Below are 25525 nucleotides of genomic sequence, written 5' to 3'. Positions count from 1 at the left end.
CGTGCGGTGTGCGTCGTGCGTCGTGTGTTAACATTTGAACATTTTTAGCTTCTTCTCTGAAACTGCTTAACCAATGTCAACCAAATTTGGCATATAGCATCTATGGGTGAAGGGGAACAGAAATTGTGAATTTCATGGTCCCTGCCCCCCTGGGGCCTGAGGGGTGGGGCTAAAACCACCAAAAATAATGCAATCTTTAAAAATCTTCTTCTTTACTCCTGGACATCAGGCAGTTAAACTGTTGGCATCATTGTAATATGCATTGAGTCCTCTACCAAAATTGTGAAATTCATGGCCCCAGGGTCAGGGGTTCTGGTGCTGGGGTGGGGCTATATAGATCATATAGTGAAAGAGCATTATTTCTTTGAAAATCTTCTTCTCTGCTCCTGGTTATTAAATAAACTAACTAAGTACATAGTTATGATGAGCAAGAGTGCCTCTTCCAAAATTGTGAATTTCATGGCCCCTGGGTCAGAGGTTCTGGTGTTAGGGCGGGGCTCTATTGATTATATAGTAGAATTGCATTAATTCTTTGAAAATCTTCTTCTCTGTTCCTGGGTATTAAATAAACTAACTTAGTATATAGTTATGATGAGCAAGAGTGCCTCTTCCAAAATTGTGAATTTCATGGCCCCAGGGTCAGGGGTTCTGGTGTTAGGGTGGGGCTCTATTGATTATATAGGGAAGATGCATTAATTCTTTGAAAATCTTTTTCTCTTCTCCTGGGTATTAAATAAAGCAACTTAGTACATAGTTATGATGAGCAAGAGTGCCTCTTCCAAAATTGTGAATTTCATGGCCCCTGGGTCAGGGGTTCTGGTGTTAGGGCAGGGCTCTATTGATTATATAGTAGAATTGCATTAATTCTTTGAAAATCTTCTTCTCTGTTCCTGGGTATTAAATAAACTAACTTAGTATATAGTTATGATGAGCAAGAGTGCCTCTTCCAAAATTGTGAATTTCATGGCCCCAGGGTCAGGGGTTCTGGTGTTAGGGCAGGGCTCTATTGATTACATAGTGAAAATGCATTAGTTCTTTGAAAATCTTCTTCTCTGCTCCTGGATATTAAATGAACTAACTAAGTACATAGTTATGATGAGCAAGAGTGCCTCTTCCAAAATTATGAATTTCATGGCCCCAGGGTCAGGGGTTCTGGTGTTAGGACGGGGCTCTATTGATTATATAGTGAAAATGCATTAATTCTTTGAAAATCTTCTTCTCTGCTCCTGGGTATTAAATAAACTAACTTAGTACATAGTTCTGATGAGCAAGAGTGCCTCTTCTAAAATTGTGAATTTCATGGCCCCAGGGTCAGGGTTCTGGTGTTAGGGCGGGGCTCTATTGATTATATAGTAGAATTGCATTAATTCTTTAAAAATCTTTTTCTCTGCTCCTGGTTATTAAGTACATAGTTATGAAGAACAAGAGTGCCTCTTTCAAAATTGTGAATTTCATGGCCCCTGGGTCAGGGGTTCTGGTGTTAGGGCAGGGCTCTATTGATTATATAGTAGAATTGCATTAATTCTTTGAAAATCTTCTTCTCTGTTCCTGGGTATTAAATAAACTAACTTAGTATATAGTTATGATGAGCAAGAGTGCCTCTTCCAAAATTGTGAATTTCATGGCCCCAGGGTCAGGGGTTCTGGTGTTAGGGCGGGGCTCTATTGATTATATAGGGAAGATGCATTAATTCTTTGAAAATCTTTTTCTCTTTTCCTGGGTATTAAATAAAGCAACTTAGTACATAGTTATGATGAGCAAGAGTGCCTCTTCCAAAATTGTGAATTTCATGGCCCCTGGGTCAGGGGTTCTGGTGTTAGGGCAGGGCTCTATTGATTATATAGTAGAATTGCATTAATTCTTTGAAAATCTTCTTCTCTGTTCCTGGGTATTAAATAAACTAACTTAGTATATAGTTATGATGAGCAAGAGTGCCTCTTCCAAAATTGTGAATTTCATGGCCCCAGGGTCAGGGGTTCTGGTGTTAGGGCAGGGCTCTATTGATTATATAGTGAAAATGCATTAGTTCTTTGAAAATCTTCTTCTCTGCTCCTGGATATTAAATGAACTAACTAAGTACATAGTTATGATGAGCAAGAGTGCCTCTTCCAAAATTATGAATTTCATGGCCCCAGGGTCAGGGGTTCTTGTGTTAGGACGGGGCTCTATTGATTATATAGTGAAAATGCATTAATTCTTTGAAAATCTTCTTCTCTGCTCCTGGGTATTAAATAAACTAACTTAGTACATAGTTCTGATGAGCAAGAGTGCCTCTTCCAAAATTGTGAATTTCATGGCCCCAGGGTCAGGGTTCTGGTGTTAGGGCGGGGCTCTATTGATTATATAGTAGAATTGCATTAATTCTTTAAAAATCTTTTTCTCTGCTCCTGGTTATTAAGTACATAGTTATGAAGAACAAGAGTGCCTCTTCCAAAATTATGAATTTCATGGCCCCAGGGTCAGGGGTTCTTGTGTTAGGACGGGGCTCTATTGATTATATAGTTAAAATGCATTAATTCTTTGAAAATCTTCTTCTCTGCTCCTGGATATTAAATGAACTAACTAAGTACATAGTTATGATGAGCAAGAGTGCCTCTTCCAAAATTATGAATTTCATGGCCCCAGGGTCAGGGGTTCTTGTGTTAGGACGGGGCTCTATTGATTATATAGTGAAAATGCATTAATTCTTTGAAAATCTTCTTCTCTGCTCCTGGGTATTAAATAAACTAACTTAGTACATAGTTCTGATGAGCAAGAGTGCCTCTTCCAAAATTGTGAATTTCATGGCCCCAGGGTCAGGGTTCTGGTGTTAGGGCGGGGCTCTATTGATTATATATTAGAATTGCATTAATTCTTTAAAAATCTTTTTCTCTGCTCCTGGTTATTAAGTACATAGTTATGAAGAACAAGAGTGCCTCTTTCAAAATTGTGAATTTCATGGTCCCAGGGTCAGGGGTTCTGGTGTTAGGGCGGGGCTCTATTGATTATATAGTTAAAATGCATTAATTCTTTGAAAATCTTCTCTGCTCCTGGGTATTAAATAAAGTAACTTAGTACATAGTTCTGATGAGCAAGAGTGCCTCTTCCAAAATTGTGAATTTCATGGCCCCTGGGTCAGAGGTTCTGGTGTTAGGGCAGGGCCCTATTGATTATATAGTAGAATTGCATTAATTCTTTGAAAATCTTTTTCTTTGCTCCTGGGTATTAAATAAACTAACTAAGGACATAGTTATGGTGAGCATGACTGCCTTTTCAGAAATTGTGAATTTCATGGCCCTTGGGTCAGGGGTTCTGGTGTTAGGGATGGGCTCCATTGATTATATAGTACAATTGCATTAATTCTTTGAAAATCTTCTTCTCTGCTACTGGATATTAAATAAACTAAGTACATTGTTATGATGAGCATGGCTGCCTCAGAAATTATGAATTTCATGGCCCCTGGGTCAGGGGTTCTGGTGTTAGGGTGGGGCTCTATTGATTATAAAAAAGGGAAAAGGCATGATTTCTTTCAAAATCTACTTCTGTGTGCCTGGGTATTTTTCAAACAATAGAAGTGCATGGTTATGATAAGGAAGAATGCCTCATGGCCCTTTGGTCAGGGGTTCTGGTGTGGGGGGGGGGGAAAGCTTTATTGATTATATAGTGAAAATGCATAATTTCTTTCAAAATATTTTTTCTACTACTGGTTATAAAGTAAAGAAACAAGCGTATAGTTATAATGAGAAAGGGTGCTTCTTCCAGAATTGTGAGTTCGTGGCCAGTGGGTCAGATGTTCTGGGGTAAGGATGGGGCTTTATTTATTTAATAATATGGTGAAAATGCATTTCTTTGAAAATCTTCTATGCTTCTGGGGATGGTCAAGGCAAACAGAGTAAAAGTTTTAATATGCAAGGGTATTTTTACCAGAATTTTGAACACCTGGACCATTTAGTCAAAGTGTTCTAGTCCTGGCCAGGGCTCTATTAAGTTGTATTCTGCTGAGCAAAGTTATTCCTCTTTGCCATTCACCTTTGATAATTAATCAGTGTAAATAATGTATTTGAAAGCTTAATAGAATAAGAGAATTATGCAAGATAAGTTATTGTTTAATAAAAAAGTACTTTCATAGTTTTAATGACTTGGAAATAATGGAAAAATAAAAATGAGACAAAAACAACATATCTTTTTAAATGTTCTTCAAAGGCCAAGAGAGGCCATTGTGAGAAGTAATAATATGGGGTTAAATGATAGACATTTTGTTAATATTCTGCATGGGAATAGTGATAAATGGTGGGGGGGGGGGGGCAGATAGATACTAGACCAATTATTTTGTTGATGCTAATCATACTATTTTTCTTGCTTTTGGGCAACAAAGCTTCATTTTTCAGTTTATGGATACTCTAAATTGTTGTATTGTACTCAGGTGACCGTTAAGGCCCTTGGGCCTCTTGTCTTTATTCATATTCAATGGAACACTGCAGCCTCCAAATAAAAAAAAAAGGATAGGTTTACTAACAGTGCAAAAAAAAAAGCATTTTCTTCACATTCTCATTCTTTTCCAGGGTCAGGTGTCCATACCTGGAACAGTGGGTGCAGTCGTGGTTGAACGACCTGCTGATGTGGAGGAAGGGTTCCACCTAAATGCCCCCTTGGTTTTCCACTATGGTCATACATCCCCCTCCACAAATCCCCAGCTTTACAAACTCCTGGTATCAAGGATGGCAGAGGTCACCAATATGAAGTGTGACAAACAGCGCAAAGGTCAGGGATTTTATTGAATCTGTTTATTTGTTTGGGTGATTGGCAGCCCATCTTTTGGAGGCTCCAGGGCTGTGTACAAGATTGTAGCAGCTAGTCTAGCTGCTTGGGTAGGTTATCTAGGTTAATTGAATGCACTGTTTGAATTAATCATTGTTAATTTCTATGTAGCAATTAGGCTATGGTATTCTTGAAGATCAAAGCTCTACGTAGACTTATGTAGCCTTTACAATCTTGAATGCACTCCTGGGCTGAGATACTCTAAAAGAAGCTTTCTTTCAATTCAATGTCATGAATTTTTATGAAATTTGTGATCATAGGAAGATCGGTAACAAGAGCAAAGAAATTATATTTATTTTAAAAGCAAAGGACAGAAACTTTGCATAATTCATCAAAATTTTGCATAATTCATGAAAAAATAAGAAATTTGGAGAGAAAAAAACTGAGAAGGAGAGATGTTTTCTGTGTGCATTATCAGGTTATCAGGCTATTCATGTGCTTCAAAAACATCTTCCAACAACAATGAAAAACTACTTTTATTCAATGTTAATGATAAAGAGACATTGGATGTTTGCAGTGAAGTTAACTGACTTCTCAAAGGACTAAACTTTGTTAACTGTGTGTATTTAGATGTGTATCAATTGTTGTTCTTGATTTCTGTTGGGAGATTATCCAGACCAATTTAAGCTGACATTCTGTTCTCTTTCCAGTCAGTATTAGTGGAGTGATCATTAACACAGGGGGGTGGATCAAAGGTGGTGGATATGATTCTCTAAAGCATGCAGCAGGTTCTTTTGAAGGTTTGTATTTTATATTTTGTATTAAATAGTCCTGATGATTAACATGAATAGAGATACAAGACCTTTATGTTAAAATGTAATGAAAATGAGACTGACCCTGACCTGAGAGGAGATGGTAGATTTTAAAGCAATGATAACTGATAAGCAAAGGACAGGATAGACCCTTATGGGCTCTGATTTGGAGTGTCTCTCAGAATGGTGCAATACTTTATAATAAAAAAAAAAACCTGTCATCTTCATTGCAGGTGCCTGTGGACAGGACTACAGACCCTTATGGGCTCTGATTTGGAGTGTCTCTCAGAATGGTGCAATACTTTATAATAAAAAAAAACCTGTCATCTTCATTGCAGGTGCCTTTGGACAGGACTACAGACCCTTATGGGCTCTGATTTGGAGTGTCTCTCAGAATGGTGCAATACTTTATAATAAAAAAAAACCCCTGTCATCTTCATCACAGGTGCCTTTGGACAGGACTACAGACCCTTATGGGCTGTGATTTGGAGTGTCTCTCAGAATGGTGCAATACTTTATAATAAAAAAAACCTGTCATCTTCATCACAGGTGCCTGTGGACAGGACCACAGACCCTTATGGGCTCTGATTTGGAGTGTCTCTCAGAATGGTGCAATACTTTATAATAAAAAAAACCCCTGTCATCTTCATCACAGGTGCCTGTGGACAGGACTACAGACCCTTATGGGCTGTGATTTGGAGTGTCTCTCAGAATGGTGCAATACTTTATAATAAAAAAAACCTGTCATCTTCATCACAGGTGCCTGTGGACAGGACCACAGACCCTTATGGGCTCTGATTTGGAGTGTCTCTCAGAATGGTGCAATACTTTATAATAAAAAAAAACCTGTCATCTTCATCGCAGGTGCCTGTGGACAGGACCACAGACCCTTATGGGCTGTGATTTGGAGTGTCTCTCAGAATGGTGCAATACTTTATAATAAAAAAACCCCCTGTCATCTTCATCACAGGTGCCTTTGGACAGGACTACAGACCCTTATGGGCTCTGATTTGGAGTGTCTCTCAGAATGGTGCAATACTTTATAATAAAAAAAAAACTGTCATCTTCATCACAGGTGCCTGTGGACAGGACTACAGACCCTTATGGGCTGTGATTTGGAGTGTCTCTCAGAATGGTGCAATACTTTATAATAAAAAAACCCCCTGTCATCTTCATCACAGGTGCCTTTGGACAGGACTACAGACCCTTATGGGCTCTGATTTGGAGTGTCTCTCAGAATGGTGCAATACTTTATAATAAAAAAAAACCTGTCATCTTCATCACAGGTGCCTGTAGACAGGACCACAGACCCTTATGGGCTGTGATTTGGAGTGTCTCTCAGAATGGTGCAATACTTTATAATAAAAAAAAAACCTGTCATCTTCATCGCAGGTGCCTGTGGACAGGACCACAGACCCTTATGGGCTCTGATTTGGAGTGTCTCTCAGAATGGTGCAATACTTTATAATAAAAAAACCCCTGTCATCTTCATCACAGGTGCCTTTGGACAGGACTACAGACCCTTATGGGCTCTGATTTGGAGTGTCTCTCAGAATGGTGCAATACTTTATAATAAAAAAAAACCTGTCATCTTCATCACAGGTGCCTGTGGACAGGACCACAGACCCTTATGGGCTCTGATTTGGAGTGTCTCTCAGAATGGTGCAATACTTTATAATAAAAAAAAAACCTGTCATCTTCATCACAGGTGCCTGTGGACAGGACCACAGACCCTTATGGGCTCTGATTTGGAGTGTCTCTCAGAATGGTGCAATACTTTATAATAAAAAAAACCCCTGTCATCTTCATCACAGGTGCCTTTGGACAGGACTACAGACCCTTATGGGCTGTGATTTGGAGTGTCTCTCAGAATGGTGCAATACTTTATAATAAAAAAAAACCTGTCATCTTCATCACAGGTGCCTGTGGACAGGACCACAGACCCTTATGGGCTCTGATTTGGAGTGTCTCTCAGAATGGTGCAATACTTTATAATAAAAAAAACCCCTGTCATCTTCATCACAGGTGCCTTTGGACAGGACTACAGACCCTTATGGGCTGTGATTTGGAGTGTCTCTCAGAATGGTGCAATACTTTATAATAAAAAAAAACCTGTCATCTTCATCACAGGTGCCTGTGGACAGGACCACAGACCCTTATGGGCTCTGATTTGGAGTGTCTCTCAGAATGGTGCAATACTTTATAATAAAAAAAAACCTGTCATCTTCATTGCAGGTGCCTTTGGACAGGACTACAGACCCTTATGGGCTGTGATTTGGAGTGTCTCTCAGAATGGTGCAATACTTTATAATAAAAAAAACCTGTCATCTTCATCACAGGTGCCTGTGGACAGGACCACAGACCCTTATGGGCTCTGATTTGGAGTGTCTCTCAGAATGGTGCAATACTTTATAATAAAAAAAACCCCTGTCATCTTCATCACAGGTGCCTTTGGACAGGACTACAGACCCTTATGGGCTGTGATTTGGAGTGTCTCTCAGAATGGTGCAATACTTTATAATAAAAAAAAACCTGTCATCTTCATCACAGGTGCCTGTAGACAGGACCACAGACCCTTATGGGCTGTGATTTGGAGTGTCTCTCAGAATGGTGCAATACTTTATAATAAAAAAAAAACCTGTCATCTTCATCGCAGGTGCCTGTGGACAGGACCACAGACCCTTATGGGCTCTGATTTGGAGTGTCTCTCAGAATGGTGCAATACTTTATAATAAAAAAACCCCCTGTCATCTTCATCACAGGTGCCTTTGGACAGGACTACAGACCCTTATGGGCTCTGATTTGGAGTGTCTCTCAGAATGGTGCAATACTTTATAATAAAAAAAAACCTGTCATCTTCATCACAGGTGCCTGTGGACAGGACCACAGACCCTTATGGGCTGTGATTTGGAGTGTCTCTCAGAATGGTGCAATACTTTATAATAAAAAAAAACCTGTCATCTTCATCACAGGTGCCTGTGGACAGGACCACAGACCCTTATGGACTCTGATTTGGAGTGTCTCTCAGAATGGTGCAATACTTTATAATAAAAAAAACCCCTGTCATCTTCATCACAGGTGCCTTTGGACAGGACTACAGACCCTTATGGGCTGTGATTTGGAGTGTCTCTCAGAATGGTGCAATACTTTATAATAAAAAAAAACCTGTCATCTTCATCACAGGTGCCTGTGGACAGGACCACAGACCCTTATGGGCTCTGATTTGGAGTGTCTCTCAGAATGGTGCAATACTTTATAATAAAAAAAACCCCTGTCATCTTCATCACAGGTGCCTTTGGACAGGACTACAGACCCTTATGGGCTGTGATTTGGAGTGTCTCTCAGAATGGTGCAATACTTTATAATAAAAAAAAACCTGTCATCTTCATCACAGGTGCCTGTGGACAGGACCACAGACCCTTATGGGCTCTGATTTGGAGTGTCTCTCAGAATGGTGCAATACTTTATAATAAAAAAAAACCTGTCATCTTCATCGCAGGTGCCTGTGGACAGGACCACAGACCCTTATGGGCTCTGATTTGGAGTGTCTCTCAGAATGGTGCAATACTTTATAATAAAAAAAACCTGTCATCTTCATCGCAGGTGCCTGTGGACAGGACCACAGACCCTTATGGGCTGTGATTTGGAGTGTCTCTCAGAATGGTGCAATACTTTATAATAAAAAAAACCCCTGTCATCTTCATCACAGGTGCCTTTGGACAGGACCACAGACCCTTATGGGCTGTGATTTGGAGTGTCTCTCAGAATGGTGCAATACTTTATAATAAAAAAAAAACCTGTCATCTTCATCACAGGTGCCTGTGGACAGGACTACAGACCCTTATGGGCTCTGATTTGGAGTGTCTCTCAGAATGGTGCAATACTTTATAATAAAAAAAACCCCTGTCATCTTCATCACAGGTGCCTTTGGACAGGACTACAGACCCTTATGGGCTGTGATTTGGAGTGTCTCTCAGAATGGTGCAATACTTTATAATAAAAAAAAACCTGTCATCTTCATCACAGGTGCCTGTAGACAGGACCACAGACCCTTATGGGCTGTGATTTGGAGTGTCTCTCAGAATGGTGCAATACTTTATAATAAAAAAAAACCTGTCATCTTCATCGCAGGTGCCTGTGGACAGGACCACAGACCCTTATGGGCTGTGATTTGGAGTGTCTCTCAGAATGGTGCAATACTTTATAATAAAAAAACCCCTGTCATCTTCATCACAGGTGCCTTTGGACAGGACTACAGACCCTTATGGGCTCTGATTTGGAGTGTCTCTCAGAATGGTGCAATACTTTATAATAAAAAAAAACCTGTCATCTTCATCACAGGTGCCTGTGGACAGGACCACAGACCCTTATGGGCTGTGATTTGGAGTGTCTCTCAGAATGGTGCAATACTTTATAATAAAAAAAAAACCTGTCATCTTCATCACAGGTGCCTGTGGACAGGACCACAGACCCTTATGGACTCTGATTTGGAGTGTCTCTCAGAATGGTGCAATACTTTATAATAAAAAAAACCCCTGTCATCTTCATCACAGGTGCCTTTGGACAGGACTACAGACCCTTATGGGCTCTGATTTGGAGTGTCTCTCAGAATGGTGCAATACTTTATAATAAAAAAAAACCTGTCATCTTCATCACAGGTGCCTGTGGACAGGACCACAGACCCTTATGGGCTCTGATTTGGAGTGTCTCTCAGAATGGTGCAATACTTTATAATATAAAAACCCCTGTCATCTTCATCACAGGTGCCTTTGGACAGGACTACAGACCCTTATGGGCTGTGATTTGGAGTGTCTCTCAGAATGGTGCAATACTTTATAATAAAAAAAAACCTGTCATCTTCATCACAGGTGCCTGTGGACAGGACCACAGACCCTTATGGGCTCTGATTTGGAGTGTCTCTCAGAATGGTGCAATACTTTATAATAAAAAAAAACCTGTCATCTTCATCGCAGGTGCCTGTGGACAGGACCACAGACCCTTATGGGCTGTGATTTGGAGTGTCCTCTCAGAATGGTGCAATACTTTATAATAAAAAAAAACCTGTCATCTTCATTGCAGGTGCCTGTGGACAGGACCACCCCACTTTGAACTTCTTCATAGACCTCTGGCTTTTTCTTAATTCTATAACACTCAGAACTTGAGAGTTACCCGCTAGGCGTCCTTTTTGCATCACTTCTGTAATTACTACTTTGACATTTCCAAATCTTGTTGCATTTTTCAAGTTTGACGATGAATACTTGGATTGTTGTGGAATGCCTGGGCAATTAAAATGCACAATTAAAGTTTTTCCTACCTACCTACCATATTTTTTTTGCAGATTGGAATAGGAAACATTATTTATTTATCTAGGCTCAAAGGGCCAAATTCCGCCATTACCAAAGCTTGTCTTTTCTCAAGACAAGAAGAATGATTTTTTAATAATTATCTGTACAGAAAGGTTTCATATCTTCTATGATAATTGTAATATTTATTTTCACCCATTTTAATAGTGGTGGGATGGGAAGAGATTAAAGATTTAGTTTGGGGAGGGAGATAGGTCAAGGTGGGTGGGGGTGGATGAAAGAATACGTTTTTTTTTAAAATCTTGCTTATTTTTACCCATCCTCCCTTAAAACTTCCTCCAGTTTCACAAATTGTTTTGCTTACATATACTTTAAACATACACTGTATATCTCATGCCGTATGTAGAAGGGATGAAGTGAAATGGTTTTGCAAGTCAGTCAACAAACTTCTGGACACTAATACATGTAATGAAGTTTCCCATTGATAAATTAAAGGTTTTAATTAGTAAATTGATGCATTCAGACCTTTTCTATTAACCCTTGACCATATTGTTTCAGTGGATGTGATTATTGTCCTAGACCAAGAAAGATTGTATAATGAACTGAAGCGTGACATGCCTGACTTTGTCAAGGTCATACTACTGCCAAAATCCGGAGGGGTAGGTCACACATTCAAAGAGAGACAACTTACAGGATTTCAAATGCTGTATTAATTGTATAAAATAGATAAAGATTATATTTAAATCACATTTTTAACCAACATACATGGTTTATAGCATAGAATACATGCATTGATTTACAAGATATGACTATGTAGATTGGATTATGCTTAAATTGATGAACAATATTTCATTTGATACAATTGAACTTCTGTATCTCTAACATCAATATCTCAAATACACTATATACATGTACATGTATGTTGAAGTGAGCTGGAAATCTTAACCACTTTTCATTTATGTACTGTATACAGGGAAATTTTCGCCCCCGTTTTATTTTCGCCTCTTTTGCCCTGCCCTTATTTGGGCGAATTAAAAACGGGGCGAATTCAGAGAATACAGTATAATTTCTTAAACAAAACTATGATTGGGCGAATTTAAAAGGGAGTAAAATTGTTTGCAAGTGTGAAAGAGCGAAAATAACACGGGGGGAAAATAACCTTGTATACAGTATTTAACCTCAATATCTTAATCTCTCCGATATTTCAAAGTTTGTTTTTCTTCATTCCATTGAGTTCGAGATAAAAAGAGATTTGACTGTACTTATTTATCTTGTCTGATTCTAAGTTCTTAGCTGCACTGATTTATAATATATTGACTTTTATAAAGGTGGTGGAGAGAAACCAGCATCAAAGATCCGAGGCCCGAGACGTCAGGATCCGGGAATATTTCTACGGAGTAAAGGTCAATGGGAAAGACAGCTTCTTCCCCCATCCTATGGACATTCCTTTCAGCTCTGTGAAGCTGTATAAAATTGGAGGTAAAAGAACTTGGGGGAATAAGGTGTAGGAAATAACTGTAGCCTGTTTGAGAACTTAGTATTTAGGGCAATGTTAGCTTGCAAAGATTATTTTATTACATGTCTTGAGTCACACAGGTTCATAATGTGATAATTAAAGTACATTCAGTTGTGCTCATCTACTTGATTAATAGCAGCATTAAATGTAAATGTCTGTTTTTAGCTCCTGCCCTGCCAGATGCCTGTCTGCCTCTGGGAATGAAGGCACAGGACAACAAACTTAAATTGGTCCCCATCAGACCAGGTAGATTCTTTATTTCATAAAGTTTGTTAGGTAGACAGTTGACTATTTTGGTTTGGATGATAACATCCTGCTTATCCAGGGGGGTGACATCCAAACTTACCTAAAAACATCCTTGGGTGAAGGGAAGTCAAGTTTGTTCAAATAAAGGGCCACTTCCTCTTTCAAGGGGAAAGAAATAGTGAAAGTTGTTGGGGTTATTTGAAAATCATCTCAAGAACCACTGGACCATAAGATGAAACTAAGGTGGAATCTTCCTGACGTGTGTAAATTCAACTTTGTTCAAATCATGGCTCAAGGGGCTGGAGTTAGGACACAGTAGGAGATCATTGTTTTACGTAGGAATATAAAGGGAAAAACTTTGAAAATCTTCTTCTCAAGAACAGGAGGGCCATGATTAGCGATATTGATATGCAAGTGCTCTCAGGTAGTGTAGATTCAATTTAATTCAATTCATGGCCCCAGAGGGAAGGGTGAGGCCACAATAAAGGATCAAAGTTTTACATGGGAATATGCAGGCAAACGTGTTTATATGCAAGCGTCCTCATATATTACATGCATTTGGAATATGTAGGAAAACATCTTTAAAAATGTTCTTCTCAAGAACAGCAATACCATGATTAGTGATGTTAATACATGTATGCAAGCATCCTCAAATAGTGTAGATTCATGTTTTTTCAAATTACAGCCCCAGGGGGTAGGATGGGACCATGATAAAGGTTTGAAGTTTTACGTAGAAAAAAATGTGTGGAAAAAAAATCTGAGAACATCTCCTTAAAACAGCAAGGTCATGATGAGTGATATTAATATGCAAGCATCCTCAAGAAGTGTAGGTTTAAGTTTGAAGAAATCATGGCACCAGGGGGTAGGGTGGGACCACAGTTAAGGATCAAAGTTTTACATGGGAATATGTAGGAAAACATCTTTAAAAATCTTCTTCTCAAGAACAGCATGGCCATGATTAATCTTATAATTTCAGTTGAGGTAGATTCAAGCGCCAAAGGGTGAAATGGGGCTACAATAAAGGAACAAATTTTTACATGGGAATATATCGGAAAAAATATTCACAAAGCTTCTTGTAAAAAATCAGCAAGGCCCTGATAAGTCATATTAATCTGCAACCAAGCATTCAAGGTGGTGTAGATTCTTGTTAATTCAAATCAAGATCACAAAGTTTTACACAAAAATATACAGGAAAAAATCTTTGAAAATCTTCTCAGTAACTGCATGGTCTTCATCAGTAATATTAATATGCAAGCATCCTCAGGTAGTGTAGATTCAAATCTGTTCAAATCATCATGACCTTGGGGGTAAGATGTGGCCCATGGGCCTCTTGTTGCTTTTTATACCCCCCCTCCCCAATATTGAAGTTCTGATCACACCCTGGTAGAGGACAGGCAAGAATCTTTTGACAGAGGCAGCAGTGCTGATTTACTTTCATTACCAATTGCACAGCAAGTCCTGTGTGAATTAACAAAAAAATTTAATTAAGTGTTTAATGGTAACTGAGCTTTAATTAGCCTTTTCCCCCTCATAGTTGTGGTCTGCCAAATTCATGTTCATCATCAGTATATGAGACTTATTATTCACAATTGATTTTCCAAATCTTAAAGAGCCCAAATCTATAATTACATGATTTTTTTTATGAAGCAAAATTTTAAAGATGCTTGGACACAGATTTGAAATTAATATTTTCTCAAATTTTCTGTATAATTTCATGACTTATATGTTGCTATTCATACTAAAATATAATAAAAATCTTATTTCATCTCGAAGTTATTGAAACTTCAAATTTCTGGACGCGTTTGATTGACACATCCTTGCACTTTCACAAATTTTAATTTTATTCTTAATACTTACGAAAACTGGCAATTTTGTTGTGTATTAATGAAAAATATTAAAACAATGACTATAATCCAGAAAATTCAGAGTAGAAATGTTCGAAAGCAAAACCCACTCACAGTATTGTCAGTCCGTGCTCAGTGATGTGTGCAGACTTTAACAATTGAACACACCCGCTGAATCGTAAACATTAACAATAACAGAGCTCGTGCCCTATTTACAAAAACAGTTTACGTTTCACGGGTGTATTCAATTTGTTAAACTCTGTACACAACATTGAGCACGGGTTGACGATATTAGTAAGGGGGTTTGCTTTTGCACATTTCTACTCTGAATTTTCCGGATAATAGATGTAATGTTTTTCATTAATATACAACAAAATCGCTTCTTTTCTTAAATATTAAGGATAAAGATAAAATTTGTGAAAGTGCAAGGATGTGTTAATCAAACGCATCCAGGAATTCGTAGTTCCAATAATTTCCAGATAAAATAAGTCTTTAATTATATTTTCGTGTGAAATGCTATTGCAATATATAAGTCGTGATATTATACAGAAAATTTGTGAAAATATTAACTTCAAATCTGTGTCTAAGCACCTTTAAAGTGCAAATGTAAGTGAATGCACTCTAATTTAAAGTGGTATAATTTTTTTTAACATTTATTATCCATGATTGCTGATAATTGTGGGTTTTTTTTGTAGGAATCAATATTCTACACCATGTGTTCAGTGTTAGCTCAGCCTCCAGTATAGAGGATAATGTGATCGAGTCCAACGTCTTAGGCCATGTTGTCATGTAAGTGGTCATCTAGTCCAGATGATAATCGGACCAAATCTTTTCTATGAAAATCTGTCTACACAGCCTTTCTTGTTATGTTATGATAAACATCCAAAGCAGGCTTTCCTGTTCCTACTTTACCTTCTATTTTTCTTTGATCCTGCTTTTTCCTACTTTTCCTTAAAATCTTCCTACTATTCCTAGTTTTTATTCATAAAAGTAAAAGGGAAAAGATATTTATAACCTAGTTGAAAAGAGCAGAAAGAAAGAAAATTAAACTAAAACAGAAAGGATTTTAAATCAAACTGAGTTAAAGATGTTGTTTTCCTCGAGAGTTTTCTAGGAGATTTCTGTAAAGTTACTTGAAGTGTTCCTCTAGAACAAGTTATGGGTCCCCGCCATTTTTAACTTGAACTCTCTAATGTCCCCCGGTAGAAAAGTCAGGGAAAGGGTGCATCTAATTGAAGCGATGGAATATAACAAACTCCCTTTCTTTTACTTTAAAGAAATGTTCAACAGTTTTTCGTTTTGTTTTTTTGTTTTGTTTTTTCCATAATCCAAATAAACTGCAAATAATAACGCATTTACACTATTTACATGTCTTCTTCAAACATAACTACTGTTTCATAGACTTCAACTCCAAAGCACTCTCTTGTAGTGCTTTGAACAAACTAAGACTTGAAGCTACCTTCTTTGTCAAACAATCTGCAAGTTGTTCTTTGCTATTAATCCATCTCACTTCCTGAATCTGCTCCTGTTGCATCAACTCTCTGATGCTACTTATCTCAAGTCAAAGTCGTTTCGTTTTTCTGCCACTTGTTTAGTTGAATTAATTGCATCCTTTAATGACTGACAATCAGTCAGGCACACAATTGGTAACTTCTTTGGCTCTGCTTTTCCATACATAAGCTATGTGTAGAGTGAGGCTAGAAAAATTTTGCTGTCAATTGCTTCTGCCATTGCCAAAGTCTCTGAAGCTAGAGTACTTCTTGCAACTCTTCTAATTCTTTTGGATTGCCATGTTAATGGTGAAAATTGTCCATTTTTTAGCAAGTGCAATAAAGTGTCCTCCCTGATTCCCTCCTCTGGTAAGTTTCCAAGAGAGGAGTTGGTGAAGATGACAAGTCTGACTGCATTTTCTGGTCCAATTTTGGGAAACTTCAGCAGTACTGTTTCTGACTTAATGTTTTTGGTAATCTTATTGGCATCAACTAACGTCTGAACGTTGGCTTTCTTTAGAGACGACACAAGGTTCGAAGCATCAAAAATCACATCAGGTCTACTTTGCCTGGCAATCCATAAAATTTGCCCTATTTTAGATTGAAGGATTTCTTTTTCCATTGGAGTGAGCTATAATTCCCTGTCTATGGGAATGAATTATAAGTTGTTTTGATACTTTTTCTGACTAAGCTGAATGGTGTCTTTGTGTTTTGACAGTTCTATTCCAACATATGGAAAAGAGCCATTTTCTTCATGATCTTCTCTTCCAACTTGGAATGTTGATCTTATTTGATTGATTACAGTGTTTTCAAATTCACTGGATCCTCCCCAAAGAAAATCATCAACATGGCATGCTAATACTCCTTCTACTCTCCTCTCTTTGTTCTTCCAGAAAAAGATGGCTGGATTGACTCTCGAAACTTCAACACCACTCATACTCAAAACATCTTTGATCCTTTTATACCAGTTGAGAGATGCATCTGAAAGTCCATATACACATTTCCGTAGCTGCCATATGATACCAGGGCAATTGGATTCAGGGGATGTCATATATATCTCTCTTTCAATTTCTCACCTTGTAAAAAAGCAGTTTTGATGTCCATAGTATGCACATTCCAATTCCTCTGTGATATTATAGCTAGTACTAGTTGGAGGGAATCTGAACCACAGGTTGGTGAATCCTTAGGTATGTCATCCTTGTCTGCATCTTCAAAAAATCTTGCCACTAGTCTTGCTTTCTGTATTGTCCCTTCTGCTGTATCCTTCAAACTACAAATCCATCTTGTTGAGATGCACTTCTGTCCATTGTCTTTTCTTTCAACGTACAAATTATTAGTTTTCCATGAGGCAAGCTCTCTCTCTTCAGCTTCTTTGAATTTCACATCTGTAAGAACCATTACATTGTCCTCTTGTGTAATATCATTGTTCTCTTTTGCACACTGAATGTCTTTTTCTGATGTTTCCAGTTCCTGTACTTTACTCAGATCAACAGAAATTTCTACATCCTTTTGAGACTCAGGTTGTTGCAGATTAAACCAGTTTCTGTTTGTACCTGTTGCTTTGCCTGCATGTCCAATTACCTTTGCTACACATTTTTCACCACTCTGCTTTTTCTTACTTTACAATTTGACCCTTTGAAATTTTTATTGTGTCACTGCAGTCATTTTCTAGTTAACTATAGTAATTTTCTGTTAGGGCTTCCATTCCCTGCTGTCTGGTCTCTTATAAAATACTCTGTCTCCAGTCTTGAAAGTGTTTCCACTAGGAGGAATCTGTTTTTTTAAGGCTCTTCGAATCCTCTCTGAACATTCACTCTTTGTAAATGCAGTTCTGGCTGAGTGTAAAACTTCAATGTGTTTTCCTACCAGTGCAGTCATGGTTGTCCCCTCAAGGGCTGGTACCTTGTCCATCAAGACACTAGGAAGACGTGGATTACTTCCAAACACTAACTGGTGTGAGCTGAATCCATGTACATTGCTTAAAGCATTCTTTGTCATAAGCGCCCAGCTAAGAGCTGTATCCCAATCACAGCGGTTGTTTGCTTTTACTTTATGTAGAATTTCTGTAAGGGTCTGATTGTGTCTCTCAATCAAGCTATTACTCCACGAACTAAGCTGTTGTTGTCTTTATCTCTATGCTGAAATTTTTAGCCATGTCCCGCACCTCCTCATTGTTAAACTCACCACCATTGTCAATGTAAAGGCATGTGGGAGGTCCATACATTGCTATCCAAAACTTCATAAAATTCTGAACAAATTCAGAGGAATTCATTGACCTCATAATGCTTCCAGCACTGAATCTAGTGAATTCATCAATAATATGTAAATACCATGTCCCATGCTCTAGTTCATGTAGATCAACAGCCACCATCTCATTGAATTCAGTTACTAAAGGAAGTCCCACCACTGGCCTTGGTGAAGGTCTCTTGTTGATCATACAAACTTCACACGAGTCACATACAGTATGTTGTAAGTTCAATGTTTCATTGTCTGTTGTTCCTGCATTTCTCAGCAACTGTGCTAAGCGGTCACTACTGGCATGTCCAAACTGCTTGTGAAGTTTGGTTAGTATCTTTTCCTTTTCTGCAGGGCTCAACTCTTGTGCAACTTCCAACACCTCCTCAGATCTCATCACAGTGTTCCCTTTTTTAAAATTTGTATCCAAAATAAATTTTCACATGATAGTGCCCACTTGATGTGAATTCTAGCTCAACTGGTTGATTAAACATGGATATTTTATCATTTTTCAAGTCCAAAATAGCTCCTGCTCTTTTGAGTGATGGTTTGCTCAACAGAAGTGGAATATCAGCTTTCACAATCTCTGTGTCAATTTTACAATGAATGGTGCCAATTACTGCATTTATAGAAGCACTTTGGAAAGAATATACAATTTTCCCATCCCCAAATTTGAATGCTCGATGGCTTGGTGAAGTCGAGACATTCTTGCCTAATTCTTCACAGAATCCATTAAACCACTTCTCACCGCATACTGTCCGAGTGCATGCTGTATCTATTATTGCAGTTCCACTTGACTCCAGGACAAATATTTCATTTGCCGAGGGTTGTTCTTTGGTAATGAGTGTCAGGTTACAATCTTCCACTGTTTCCGCATTCTGTTCTGTTATTTTCACAGGATTCTTTTCAGGACAGTCTTTAGGCCAATGGAACACACTTTGACATATCGCACATTTTGTTCGCTTGCCAAACTTATTTAAAGGATTTGTACTTCGCTGTTTTCCTTTTGCCTCTGCACTGTAGCCACCTTTTCTCTGTTGGGTATAAAAAATAGGCTCCTGTTTTACATTAATACTTGTTGTGCTTATATTATTGTCTGTTCCAGCACATTTCCCAAAGATCCTCTGAAGGGCTTATTTCATGGTTTTATATTTCAGATCACTAGCAGCTGTTAATGCAAGCTGTTTTTCCTGTGGTGAAAATCCTGCATTGTCTAAAAGTTTAAACGCTAGAATGGCCTCTGGAAGTGCCATTTCAAACTTCTTGGCCTTATTGTAAAGTTTATCAAATTCAATGATGTAGTCTTACATTTACTTATTTTCTGATTTCTTAAAGGAGTTGAAGTTTTTGTAAGCTTCATAGGCTTTGTCCTTATCTCATTTAAAAATACCTTGCCTAAGATGTTCCATCAACTTTTTCATACCGTCTTTGTCTGCTAGATCTTCTGCTGGAAATTCCATCGCCATTTCTCTTACATTCCCGGTCAGTTAGAGTGAAAGTGCAAGCACTTGCTTCTCCGGTTTCAGTTCTGTTACTAACCGCCATACCTCTATTTCATTCTTCCATGTCCCATATGTCATGTTTTTCTGATCAAACATGGATGGATTCTTGAAATTATTAGCCGTTGCCATTTTTTCGTGTTTTTAGCTTACCTAAGCCGAAGGCTCAAGTGAGCTTTTCTGATCGAAATTTGTCCGTTGTCTGTCATCGTCGTTGTCGTAGGCATTGTTGTTGGCGTTGTCGTAAACTTTTCACATTTTCATCTTCTTCTCCAGAACTACTGGGCCAATTTCAATCAAACTTGGCACATAGTATCCTTGGGTAAAGGAGTTTCAAATTTGTTCAAATGAAGGGCCACGCCCTCCTCTAAGGGGAGATAATTACGAAATAGCAAAAAATTAATGGCATTATTGAAAAACCTTCTCCTCAAGAACCAATGGGCCAGGAAAGATGAAACTCATGTGGAATTATTGTAAGGTAGTGTAGATTCAAGTTTGATCAAATCATGACCCCCGGGGGTAGGGTGGGGCCACAATAGACGATCAAAGTTTTACATAGGAATATATAGGAAAAATCTTCAAAAATCTTCTTCTCAAGAACATCAAAGCTATGATTGGTCATATTTATATGGACGCATCCTCAGGTGGTGTAGATTCAAGTTTGTTCAACTCATGACCCCCAAGGGTAGGGTGGGGCCACAATGGACAATAAAAGTATAACATAGGTGTATATAGGAAAAATCTTCAAAAATCTTTTCTCAAGAACAGCAAAGCAATGATTGGTCATATTTATGTGGAAGCATCCTCAGACGGTGTGGGTTCAAGTTTGTTCAAATCATGACCCCAGAGCTAGGGTGGGGCCACAATGGACGCTCAAAGTTTTACATAGGAATATATAAAAAAAATCTTCAAAAATCTTCTTCTCAAGAACAGCAAAGCTATGATTGATCATATATATGTGGAAGCATCCTCAGGTGGTGTAGATTCAAGCTTGTTTAAGTCATGACCCCCAGGGGTAGGGTGGGGCCACAATAGATGATCAAAGTTAAACATAGGTGTATAGTGTGTATAGGAAAAATCTTCAAAAATCTTCTCAAAAACAGCAAAGCTATGATTGGTCATATTTATGTGGAAGCATCCTCAGGTGGTGTAGATTCAAGTTTGTTCAAATTATGACCCCCGGGGGTAGGGTGGGGCCACAATGAACGATCAAAGTTTTACATAGGAATATATAGGAAAAAATCTTTCAAAATCTTCTCAAGAACAGCAAAGCCTCTGTTTGTCATATTTATATGGAAGAATCCTCAGATAGTGTAGATTCAAGTTTGTTCAAATCATGACCTCCAGGGTTAGGGTGGGGCCACAATGAAAGTTCAAACTTGTAGAGAAAAATGTCACAGTTAGTCGGAAATTATGTAAGCATCATTAGTAAGAGTAGATTTAATTTTGTTCAAATCACCCCCCCCCCCATCCCCCCACTCACTTTTAGGGGTAGGTTGGGACCACTTATGCATTTAAGCTTTTCAATACTAAACTGATTTTTTCTTTTTTCCTAGCCACAGTGCTCAGGTGAGCTATGTGGCCCCTGGGCCTCTTGTTTTGGTTTTCTGTACGCTCTGCTACTATGTAAACTTACTTGAAGTGTTCCTCTAGAACAAGTTGTGGGTCCCCGCTATTTTTAACTCGAACTCTCTAATTTCCCCCAGTAGAAAAGTCAGGGGAAGGGTGGGATTAATTGAAATGATGGAATATAACAATTACAAGGTTATGCAAGTGGTTCCACTTAAAAAAGAACTGAATTTTGATACACACCTCCTTTCTTAATTTGTACAGCAGTATACTGTTCATAAAAAAATATCCATAACACTTCAATGATTTTAAATTTAGTATCAACACATGGTACAGATTAGATTTTTTTCAGTTTTAAAACTACTTTGTGAATGTATAAGTGCACTAAAAATGAGAAGAAAAGTGGAATTGTAAATAATTATATATATCAATCCATGCATCAAATTTTTTGTTTGTGTTACATGTATGTATCTTGAAGGAATAGATATTTTTTGACACAGACTAGAAAATTGAGACAATCAGAGAGGGCTCCGCTAAGGGCTGTTAAATTGACAACTGTACTTAGTAGATATGCAGTCATTTATGCATACATACATATAGGAAAAGTGACATGATGCTTAAATTTATAACAGCCTTTCTCTTGTAGTAAAATAATGAAAATGTTTTGTTGAAACTAATAAAGCTAATGTGTCACAACAAAAGTGACAAAGATATACCTTCAAACCTATGTAGTACAGACATATATACAGATTTATTTGACCCCAAAATCTATAGGTGTCTTGCTTTTATAGTAAATTTCTTCTGTACAGAATTTGAAAACATTACGCTGAAAACCTGGAAAACATTACGCTAAAAACCTGTTTAAGTTCTCATGTCACAACATAAGTATTATGGATATACATTCAAACATACGCACAGGCAGAGGAATTGATATGACCCCAAAATCTTTAAGTGTGTTGCTTATGTACAATAAAGTACTTATGTACAATTAATTGTGCAATCTTCCAAAATAAAATTGTGTATATTCTTATTTTTAGATCAGGGTTGGACACAGAAAAAGAAACCTTCAACATATTATCACCCTCTCAGAACCCTCTTCCCAATGATATCCTGCTGATTTTAGACTTACAGTTTATGGATATTGAAATCTAGAAAAAAAATCTAAGAATGTTTTTATAAGTGTTTTACTCAGTTCGTGATTGGAAGGATATTTTAAGGTTTTTGGTTGTTTGATTTGCTTATGACAAAATGAGCAAAGGATACTACAGTGATATCCCTCACTTGATAAAAACATGGAGGAAAATCAGAAAGAAGAGGTGAAAAAAGAATAAGCAGCTATGGCTACCAGGAGGAAAAGCAGGCATGTGGATTTAACCTAGTAGAGTATCTGCAGTGAAAAAGTTTTATACATGTAACTGATAAAGTATTCACAGGACTAATGATTATTGTTTTAACTGGTAAAATATGTGCAGTGACAAGTTTTTAACTGAGCAGATATCTGATTTATATAATACTTTATGTATTTGTGTTCATTATCAATACAATTTATAAATCACTGACTTCTGATTTTTTTTTCACCTTGACAAAACGAAATGAGCTTATTCTGTAATCCTTAACATCATTGTCCCAGTTAAAGTTTTAGTAAATTCATTTCCAGGTAACATGTACCTAGTACCTAGTACAAGCCCTACCTGGATGTAACTTACTTGGAGTATGCATCTAAGATACACTTTGGATGCAGGGACTCCCCTACAGTCTCCAGATGAGAGACCAGCAGATTCTGGTATTGTGATCAAGTCGAGTTCTGTTACTCAAGCTCTTTTTAAGAATTATGTCTCCCCTTCCAAGGGGAGATTATATCTCCCCTTCCAAGGGGAGACATATTGTTTTTGTCGATTGTCTTATTCTTTTTCTTCATATTTTGTCCGGGCCGTAACTTAACGAGGCCCAATCTAGTTGGAAATTACAAAAAACAGACCGATAAAAATTTTAAATTTAAGGATATATATTTGTATGAATTACGCTAAGAAATATTAAAATGAAATTTTGTTAGCTTGCCTTTATTGAAGTGAAATAGGGGCAATTTCAAAATATGGACAATTTTTCGTGGTTTTATACACAATTATATACTAAAACTACCCAGTAAACAAAGGAATTGACAAATTAAAAAAAATAAATGGTGAAATGTTTTGCTTTTAACATATATTATGCAATATCCATTCCTCATTTAAAAATGAAAAGATAATTAGGGGTAGCCTTTATTACTTTAATTAAGTCATCAATGAAAAGGGTTAGTAAATACTTTAAGCAGAAAGACTAAAATCGTTTAATTTTGGTTGCAGTGGTTTTTTAAACTCAAAAATTGAAATAAAACAAGATAAACCTGATGAATCTGTACTTACAAATTATTTCTAAGGTCAAGGTCAAAACTTGAGATCCCTTTGGTATTAGGACTTCAAACTTGTAATATAGATGACATTGAGAAGGACTGCACGCCACCCAAATTTGTAACTTTGACCTATTTTTAAGGTCAAGGTCATAACTTTAGATCCCTTTGATATTAGAACTTCAAACTTGTAACATAGAAAGAAGACATTGATACAAGATGCACTGCATCAAAATTTTGACCTTGACCCTTTTCTTCCTTCAAGGTCAAATAAAGAAAAAAACATGATTTGACCATAACTTGAGAACCATTTGACATTAAGACTTCAAACCTGGAACATACAGAGATGGCATGAAGGAGGGGTGCATGTCATCAAAATATTAGACCTTGATCCAATTATTTTAAGGTCGATCTTTTGACCTTGACCACTTTCTTTATCAAGGTCAAATTGAGAAAACACGACTAGACCATAACTTGAGAACCCTTTGACATTAAGACTTCAAATTTGGAACATGGAGAGGTGGTATAGAGGAAGGGTGAATGCCAACATTTTTTTCACCTTGACCTATTAATAAAGTCAAGGTTAATCTTTAACAATAAAATATAGTCCAGGTCATAACTTGAGAACATTTTGACATCAGGATTTCAAACTTGGAACAATGAAAGAAAATATTAAAACTAAATGCACTGCATCAAAATATTTGACCTTGACCACTTTCCTCATTCAAGGTTAAATTAATAAAGTCACGATCAGACCATAACTTAAGATCCTTTTGACACGAAGACTTGAAATTCTGTACACAGATCGAGGAATTTGAGCTGAGATGCACTTCATTACTATATTTGACCCTGATCGTATTATTGCACTCGTTAATGTTGGTAAAGAAGGGGAGAAGATTTTTTTTTTGTTAAAAAAAATGCCCACTAGTTTTTCATTCGATTTCATGCTTTTTACTTTCACCCATTATTGTGGACTCACCAAACAACCTGAGATTTTGGTGCATAATGAATGTTCTATACTAGGATGTCTGCATATGAAAATGATAAATTGTGATCCTGCTGTTCTCGAGGTGATTTTAAAAAATTATAGATATTCCAACCCCTACACTGGCCCAACCCTAGTTCAGGGAATGCTAAATTGAACAAATATAAATCATTCTATATGCCCTCGTATTTTTTTTTAATTTATGGCTCTGTTTTAGAAAAGGAATAATTTCATAAAATTCCTTCCTTTACATCTCTAAAAATTGACATGAAAAATAACCTCTGTTTTGACCCAACCTTAATTCCTGGAGCCATAATATGAACCAGCTTGAATATAAAATACATGGAAATGTTTGCTAATATTTAATTAACAGTGGCTCTGCTATTCTAGAAAAGTTTTATTTCACTCACCTGAGCCAAAAGATTCTTCTGCAGTAGCAATGTACAGATTTCAACCGAACTTTTAGCACAAAGCATCCCAAGGGTTAAGAAAATTCATGTTTGCCGGATTTGAAGGGTCAGGCTCTTTTCATTTAATTAAAAAGATAGTCAAGAAAATGTCAAAGTACAGTAAATGTCTTAAAAAATCTCAAGAATCACCGAGCCAGAAAAAAAAGACTTACTTGAATGCTTCCTGACATAGTGTAAATTCAAGTTTGTTCAATTTATGGCCCTCGTGGGTTGGATAGGACCACAATAGAGAATCAAAGTTTAACATGGGAATATGTAAGTAAAAATCTTGTCAATAACAGGAGGACAATGATTAGTCATGTTAATATGCAAGTAGCCACAGGTACTGTTAATTCAAAATTGTTCAAGTCATGGCCCTGGAAGTAAGGTTGTACCACATTAGGGTATCCAAGTTTTATTATATATTTACATTTTGGAAAAATTAAAGAACAGC

The 25525-nt window shown here is 37.4% G+C and overlaps 1 protein-coding gene across 1 annotated transcript in view; it reads left to right on the top strand.

The window, feature by feature from the left end:
- Positions 1-22810, top strand: part of LOC133194007 (polyribonucleotide 5'-hydroxyl-kinase Clp1-like) — a 30183-nt gene extending 7373 nt beyond the window's left edge. The window contains exons 6-12 of the mRNA XM_061329918.1: positions 4542-4740; positions 5448-5537; positions 11411-11511; positions 12181-12331; positions 12534-12614; positions 15154-15247; positions 22289-22810. Coding sequence (XP_061185902.1) covers positions 4542-4740; positions 5448-5537; positions 11411-11511; positions 12181-12331; positions 12534-12614; positions 15154-15247; positions 22289-22403 — 831 coding nt within the window. The 3' untranslated portion in view covers positions 22404-22810. The remainder of the gene's footprint in view (positions 1-4541; positions 4741-5447; positions 5538-11410; positions 11512-12180; positions 12332-12533; positions 12615-15153; positions 15248-22288) is intronic.
- The last annotated feature ends 2715 nt before the right edge of the window (positions 22811-25525 follow it).

This window comes from Saccostrea echinata, unplaced genomic scaffold (genome assembly GCF_033153115.1).
Source record: "Saccostrea echinata isolate AGI-Se365-2 ecotype Australia unplaced genomic scaffold, CSIRO_AGI_Sech_v1 ptg000028l, whole genome shotgun sequence".
Classification (NCBI taxonomy): Eukaryota; Metazoa; Mollusca; class Bivalvia; order Ostreida; family Ostreidae; genus Saccostrea; species Saccostrea echinata.
The sequence above is the reverse complement of the archived record's forward strand: the minus strand, read 5'-3'. Positions and strand labels throughout refer to the sequence as shown.